At 40.2% G+C, this 7,987-nt stretch overlaps 1 protein-coding gene across 4 annotated transcripts in view; it reads right to left on the reverse strand.

Annotated features, from left to right (window-relative positions):
- Positions 1-7,623, reverse strand: part of mon2 (MON2 homolog, regulator of endosome-to-Golgi trafficking) — a 64,854-nt gene extending 57,231 nt beyond the window's left edge. For all 4 annotated transcript variants that reach the window (XM_034685426.1, XM_034685424.1, XM_034685425.1 and 1 more), the window contains exon 1: positions 7,146-7,623. In XM_034685426.1, coding sequence (XP_034541317.1) covers positions 7,146-7,253 — 108 coding nt within the window. In that variant the 5' untranslated portion in view covers positions 7,254-7,623. The remainder of the gene's footprint in view (positions 1-7,145) is intronic.
- Between the last annotated feature and the right edge of the window lie 364 nt (positions 7,624-7,987).

Below are 7,987 nucleotides of genomic sequence, written 5' to 3' on the forward strand. Positions count from 1 at the left end.
CCAATTCCCATCCAATTTTTGTAACATTGTCTACTATTGATCCAATTCTAATATCTTAAACAGTTGTATTCCAATATTTCAAATGGGCTTTAGTTTCATTGCAGCATAATGGTGAACAGCAACATAAAGGGGAAGTGGCATGAACAGTAAACCTAGTATTACATGTAATCATTAAGCTCATTTTATGTTGTGTTTGTGACACAGTGTACCAATCATCTAAGTGCTTCCATGGTAGTACTTTAAAGACCCTTGAGTTAAACCACAATACTCTGGGATTCCTAGACAGGGATCAGAGTAGAGTCCAAGATATTCTGGACAAAGTCGAATTGAAAACTCAACACCAAGTAGAAACTGACATTCAGTTTTGTTTTCAACTGTAAACTATTTAAGGACCAGATCACTTCCAGGCAGAGCTCAGTACTTTCACTTCCCCTCCAGAGCCGTTTCTATGTCAAGATCCTGAAAGCAGCCCTAACTCATCTCTGAGGCCAGCTCATTTCTTTGAAAAGCCACATTAGTGAAGCTCATCACACATTTGATTCCCACAGAAACATGCTGAGAAGAGTCTCTAAACTCAGCAGATTTTTGGACCGGACTCGGCATATTATAAAAAAAAAAAAAGGCTTATTCAGTCAGAGCTTCAGTGCAGTCGTGTCAAACTACCAAATCCCCAATCCTTGCCGCTTGTTATTTTGTCTCTGTACAGCCTTCATGACCTGTCTACAAAATGAGATGTGCTTAGCGAGCCATACAAAGGCTGTCCGTGATGCTTTCATTAATTCTGCCGGTTTTCCCCAAGACGGGCGGTCACATATCACCGTGAGTTGACAGCATCACCTGACTCATCCTCAGAGAGACGAGGCCCCGGCTGCCTCATGTTGGGGTTTTTTTTTCACCCAGGCAAAAAGCAATCAGAGCACAACAAACAGCAAAGCCCTGGAGGTTTCACTGACTGCTTCTCAATGAAAAAAACGAGGCTCTAAGCGTGAAACTATGATGCAGAAAAAATCAATGGGGCTCTTCTTGGCTCGTCTTGAACCCTGAGGAACCAGTAGCTGTGGTGCAATGTCACTGTGGGAGACGGATTGGGAAATCGGGAAGGAACTGGAACATGGTGTGTGGCTGGGAAATGACAACAAGGTTTCCTCTGTCTTCTTTTGTAATACTCATGTTTACATAATCTAAATATGTCACCAGCTGATCATTTAGAAGGCGGGGGCTGAAAATATGGAGTCTAGAGTTCGGCTTGGGCCTCTGATGCTGCCTGACACGTGGTGTCAGGTGTCTTTGAGGAGGCCGGTCACTGCGCCTTGTCGATGCAGCCTCTAAAAAAACACATCAACAAGTTTGAGGTAAACTGTCATGTGTCAATAACAAACAGCACAATGCTAGCATGAAGCCTAATGTGAGTCAAATCTTGCAGAATGTTGGAACCCAGTGTGTTCCCATCATTATTCTGTACTGCTTTGTTCCATCTGCGCCGCGGTATTGTTCCATCCAACCACACACCACACACCACTGGGACCATTTATGTAGCATAGTGAAGCGACGTGCAGCTAGACTTGAGAGACTGCAAACTCAGGCAGGAGTTGGGAAATAATGCTACAACAATGATAAACAAACAGAACAACACACTAGCAACTGATAGTACGTCTAGCAGAGGTTGATTTGCTGTACGTTCAGATATTGTTGTATGATTTTTGTGCTCCTGTGCATTTTAAGTAAGAAGTTTTTACTGCCTCACATTTAAGTGTTTTCAATGTTTGTACTTATATGTTTCAACTGAACATTCATCATCAGTACGTCTATCTTATCTATACGATGTAACCAATGATCAGGAGTTTGTACCAAGTAGCAACCTCCATTCTAAAAATATGAGTCTAATGCGGGAGTGCTAAAAACTGCAGTTCATCGAGTCAGTGGCGGTTCTGGGGAAGGGCCAGGAGGGGCCAGTGCCCCTGTTAAACTGAACCTGGTTGTTCCATCTGCACCGCGGTATTGCGCCATCCAACCACACACCAAACACCACTGGGACCACATGACTCCCAGTCCGGGTTAATCAGCTCTGTTCAGCTGGATGCTTGCTGGAAGTGGGCTCCATCGCACCGAGCCCTCAAAAACAGACGTGTGGAGCGTAGCAGTGGGACGCTTCTGGGATGCATCTAAGACACGCCACAGTGCTTTCTGTGGAAACATGAGCATGGACTTGAGTGGACATGGGTCAGCTCTGGAGGGCGTGGCACTGACGTGGTCCACACGCTTGCAGTGGAATCAAAGTGTGAGGGTGCTCAGTGTTGGGAGGAACTAAAGTCTAAGTATCAGATTCAGTACCTGTGAGAAAAAAATGGTAGTGAAACATCCTTTCAAAGAATAATCTTAAAGAGACTAAACGTTTTATGTGTGATAAAACCGAGGTCTGTCAGCTGATTTGTGACAACATAACATCCCAGCAAACGTCACCATGAAGCCTCCTGGAGGAAGGATTGTTTGAGTAACGACATCATCAACCAGAGTGAAAAAGGGCTGAGGTTTTAGGAGAACATCAAAGTGACTCTTTGCACTGCCGTGACCCCTCAGGGAAAGATGGTAGTATAACGACCAGGAAACACGAGTGATGATAAATCAGTACTGAAGGAGATGCTTCATGAGGCCCCCCAGGCAAAGGCCAACAAACAGCCTGAGACCTTCGACCTGAGATGAAGGCTTTTTATGGTCCTGCGTGACTGCCACACAAGTCACACTCCAGTCAATCAGTCTGCAGTGGTCCAAACACAAAGGACGTGGAAGAGTTTGTTGAAGTATTCCTCTTTCATTGTAACATTGTCTTTATCTGAGGTGAGACCTGAGGGGGAAAACAGCCTCAGACTGGCTTTGTAGCTTGATATGTATCACCCTGCTGAGCTGGCTGAGGAATATTTCCACAGCTCCAAAAGCCTTACGTACAATACAGCATTTCATCTACTGAACCGAGTGACCACTGTTACGTATGAGAGGCTACAGTGAACTTGCAGTACCTGGGAATTACAGGGACTTAAGGTAAGGAGACTGACTGAGACAGTGTTGGCTGAATTACATAACTTCAGGAGAACATTATCTACTCTGTGTGCATTTCTGAGGTGTAAATGATAAAATAACACCTACATGTTCACACATTTAGTAAATGCAGAGCAGTAAAACCACGACGGGGTGAATGAGAGTTGTGTTTCTGTAATTTTTTATGTAATCAGACCCTTTTAAATTTGAGATTCAACAGAAAACACAATCAATTCAGCTTACAGTAGGACGGCTGAAAGCAGAGCACGTCTTAAAGAGTATTGTGTGTCATTCAAGACGTGGAGCGATAAAAACTGGGTTGACCGTTGTGAGAGTCTAACAATGCACACACACTGTAAGAGGCCCTTACATTGCACCTCCTTGTACTATTCTGTTCTCAAAGTAGGCCATGATGTCAGCAACATGGCCACACAATGAAGCCAGTTAGTCATTCAAAGAAGTAAAACTTACGTATGAATGCTCTCTAGAAAACTGACTTAGAAAACAAGTCTTCCATGACAGATGTAGAACACAGCTCGCGGGAGAACTGTCCTCTCGTTTATATACTACTGACAAAATATTAAATTCAAAGTGACTGGCTCACATAAATCTCTTGTGTGAGGTGGGAGAAAAAATTTCATTTTATTGTTTTGTGTGTAATATCCTGACCGCTTTAACATCCTTGTATATATCACCCTCATTTCCAGCGCATTTGTACATAGCTAATTCTAACTATTCTGTGCTTCTGTATACTTTATTATTTAATATAATCTTTATTTTATTTCATCTTTATTTTATTTCATCTTTTTTATTTCATCTTTTTTATTTTGTTTTTTCTATATTTTCATTTATTTCATTTCTGTTTATTTCATCTATATTTTATTTTTATTGTATCTTTATGTTATCTTTATTTTCATTTCATTTTAGTTTATTTTATCTTTTTCATTTTATTTTCATTTTGTTTTTCTATATTTTATATTCATTTTATTTTATTTCATCTTTATTTTCTTTTATCTAAATTTTTCTCTTTTATTTATTTGTATCTTTGTTTTATCTTTATTTTTATTTCATTCAACTTTGTTTTATTTTTATTTAATTGTATTTCATTTTTATTTTATTCATATTTATATCTTATTTTATTCCTTCTTTCTATTAATATTTTGACTTTCTTATACTGTTTATAAGAGCAACTGTACTGTAATGACTGAATGTCACCTAGGGAAAAATTAAGTTTTTCTGATTCTGATATTTTTATAGATTTCATTGAATGTGTATTTTTTTGTACAATATGATATATAGTTTTTTCCCCATTCTTTTCATTCTGTTTTATATAGCTGATTCTGGGAGCAATGCACTCAAATCCCAATGTGTCTGTCCTGATCTGTAACTTTATAAATACCAATGAACTTTATTCCATTTGATTTGATTCTATTCTATTAGCTTTGGTTTTATATATCATAAGCTAACTCCTGCAGCAATACCATTTAAAAGGTTATAATTATGTTAACTAAAGCACTGGAGAACAGCAACAACACTTGTGGAGACCCTATCATAACCATCCAGTATTGCAAAGTGGCTGTATTGTGCATGTTTGCATGAACAATAATGCTGTTCAGCATCACTCAGCTGGAATAAAGTAGGAATAAAGTTCCTAAGCCATTTGGTAGCCTATTAAAGTTCTTACGTCATAATGTCTAAATATTCAACATTATTTCCCTTGCTCTTGGCCAGACGTTCAATCTTGCTTAAATGGAAGGGTTCTGCCCTGACCACGCTTGACCAGTGGCTTCAGGATGTAATGTCTCAGACTGGAGATGTTGCATTTCTCTGTCATCAGCTTGAAAAAGACGTGTGAATCTTTCTTATTTCTTATCCTACTTTCATAACACTCAAACATAATGATCATGAGATGTGCTTTGATCCGGACCTTGACGCAAAAAGTAAACTTTTGCTTTGTGTGGTGTGCTGCAAACTCACTCTTGGATATTGTGCCTTAAATCATTCAGGACAGCTGGGGATAGGAAAATAGGGATGGAGATGTGGAAGGTTTCTGCCCAACCCTGGTGTTTTTCTGTTTTTTTTTAAAATCTTTTTCTTATATATTTGTGAACTTTACGTCAAAGCTGACTGGCCATCCCTGAGTGTACACACACATACACATTGGCTACGTCTCATTTACAAATCCCTTCTTGGCTTGGTCTCAATGTATTTGTGTGTATCTACAAAGATCAAAAAGCCATTATGCCTTGCGCTCCTAGGACATTTTTACAAATGTGTGTTCTCTGAGTTCGGACAGAGTTTGGTAAGCATTTAGTTTTGCTGCTACTACTGCTTAGAAGGACTTGAAATTGTCAGATCTTATCTCACTTGACGCCTTTGGCTCCATCTTAAATGAAAGACAGACCACAGAACACTACCTGTGTTTTTAAAAAATGCTTTTTTTGTGATCACAAATTGCACTTTATTTGCAAATTAGTTGCACTTTTAAATCATTGATTGTTTCTACATGCTGTCTGTATATATCTGCTCCATGCTATTGAGTTGTGCTATTCATTTTGACGTGTGCTGCTGACCTCTTGGCCAGGTTGCCCTTGTAAAAGAGGTCTTGATCTCATCTGGTTAAATAAATGTTACATAAAATAAAAAAATAAAACAAAACATGCTGTAAAATTCAATAAACATAATTGAAAATAAATATTCTACATTTTTAACTAAACAAATAGTATATTATTTTAAATAACATATATTAAGAATGTAGGATAATCATACACGTATAATGCAAACAATGCAGGCTTGTTCTAAGGAAATATTATTATTGCATCCTAGCATTAAAAAAGTTCCACATTCATAGTGTTGGTAGCTCTACTGTTGGATATGCAACATACTTTAATGTAATTTAAATAGTGTGGCACTGTTTTCCATTTACACAGATCCCATTCAAGAGAGTTCAGAGAGGAGTGAGCTACCATGCATGGACTGTATGCTGTGTCAGTAGTTCCTGGGTCAGCTAAGTTCAACAGGAGTCCAAGCTGGAGCAATTTTAAACAAAACACCTGTCTATCATGATATCTATATGTCAGATCTGAAGGAAGCTAGTGTAGCTGACACAGCTTTTATAATAGAGGTGAACTCAGGGTCCACATCCCAGCACACAGGAGGAGGAGGACCAGAGTCTAGACTAGGCTAAAAAATACCACCTCCTTTGTTATGATTCTAAAGTCAGATTTAAAAAGGAGGAGACAGGATGAATTAAGATTACAGTACAGTATGGCTAACTAGCAGGCTACTTCAATGTAATTTAAACAGTGTGGCACTGTTTTCCATTCACAAAGATCCCATTCAAGAGAGTTCAGAGAGGAGTGAGCTACTATGCATGGACTGTATGCTGTGTCAATAGTTCCTGGGTCAGCTAAGTTCAACAGGAGTCCTTGCTGAGCTCTTTACAGGAGCAATTTTAAACAAAACACCTGTCTATCATGATATCTATATGTCAGATCTGAAGGAAGCTGAAGGAAGCTAGTGTAGCTGACACAACTTTTATCATAGAGATGAACTCAGGGTCCACATCCCAGCACACTGGAGGAGGAGGCCCAGAGTCTAGACAGGCTAGAAATACAACATCCTTTGTTATGATTCTAAAGTCAGATTTAAAAAGGAGGAAACAGGATGAATTGAGATTACAGCACAGTATGGCTAACTAGCAGGCTACTTCAATGTAATTTAAACAGTGTGGCACTGTTTTCCATTTACACTGATCCCATTCAAGAGAGTTCAGAGATGAGCGCACCACTATGCATGGACTGTATGCTGTGTCAGTAGTTCCTAAGTTCAACAGGAGTCCTATCCAAGCTCTTTACAGGAGCAATTTTAAACGAAACACCTGTCTATCATGATATCTACATGTCAGATCTGAAGGAAGCTGAAGGAAGCTAGTGTAGCTGACACAACTTTTATCATAGAGGTTAACTCAGGGTCCACATCAGCAGGAGGCCCAGAGTCTAGACAGGCTAGAAATACAACATCCTTTGTAATGATTGTAAAGTCAGATTTAAAAAAGGAGGGAACAGGATGAATTAAGATTACAGCACAGTGTGGCTAACTAGCAGGCTAACCTCTTTGACAGGGGGGAATTTCTTCTTGCACTCCATGGACAGAGAGCGCAGGTCCGTCTGCATGTTCTCCAGCAGTTTCTTCACCGCCTCGGGACTGCTGGTCGACATGTTTGACGGCGTCTTCGACAGATATCTCAAGAAACTTCACACGATAGAGAATCCGGGAGCACAGTCGCCCCCCCACCCATCCACAGCGGGGATATAATCCGTCTCTACTTCACTCCCTTGGAAAGGAAAATAGAATCGCCGCGGTCCATTGACACAGGATCCCTCTTCTCTGGAGAGCAGCGATGACACCGGCATATGTTCCCCTCCTTCAGAGGCTGTTTACATTAGCTTCATGAAGCAGCATCGTTTCCCTTTACTTTGTGTTTCCTAAAGCTGCTCACTTATCGAGGATATGTCACTAATTGAGGAGTCTGCCATCAGCGGCCGTCAGCTCCACTTTCCTTCCCACAATGCTTCGGTGGACAGTGACACGTCACTTGGACTTCCGTAAACAGACTGATTCAGTGTAATGGCGACAGCGCCCCCTGCTGGACGAGTTACACACAGACCACAGGCTGTTTGGGAAAGCCACGTAGGAGGGTTTAGTTGCATACAACGCCCAGATGAAATTGCAACAGCAGTAGTATGTACAGTATGTACTCTTTATTCTGTGCAGACTAGCACGAGAGAAACATATGGTTTATAAGTGACTTAATGGATACAGATGGTCATCTTCTGAATTATGAACAATTCTGTGGCAAGTATAATTTCAACCCCCCAGAATCAGATTTTATTAAACTCAACAAACACTTCTCTACGGAAGAGGATTAGGGCCACTGGAAGAAAAAAAATTA

The sequence above is a fragment of the Notolabrus celidotus genome, chromosome 6 (assembly GCF_009762535.1).
Source record: "Notolabrus celidotus isolate fNotCel1 chromosome 6, fNotCel1.pri, whole genome shotgun sequence".
Classification (NCBI taxonomy): Eukaryota; Metazoa; Chordata; class Actinopteri; order Labriformes; family Labridae; genus Notolabrus; species Notolabrus celidotus.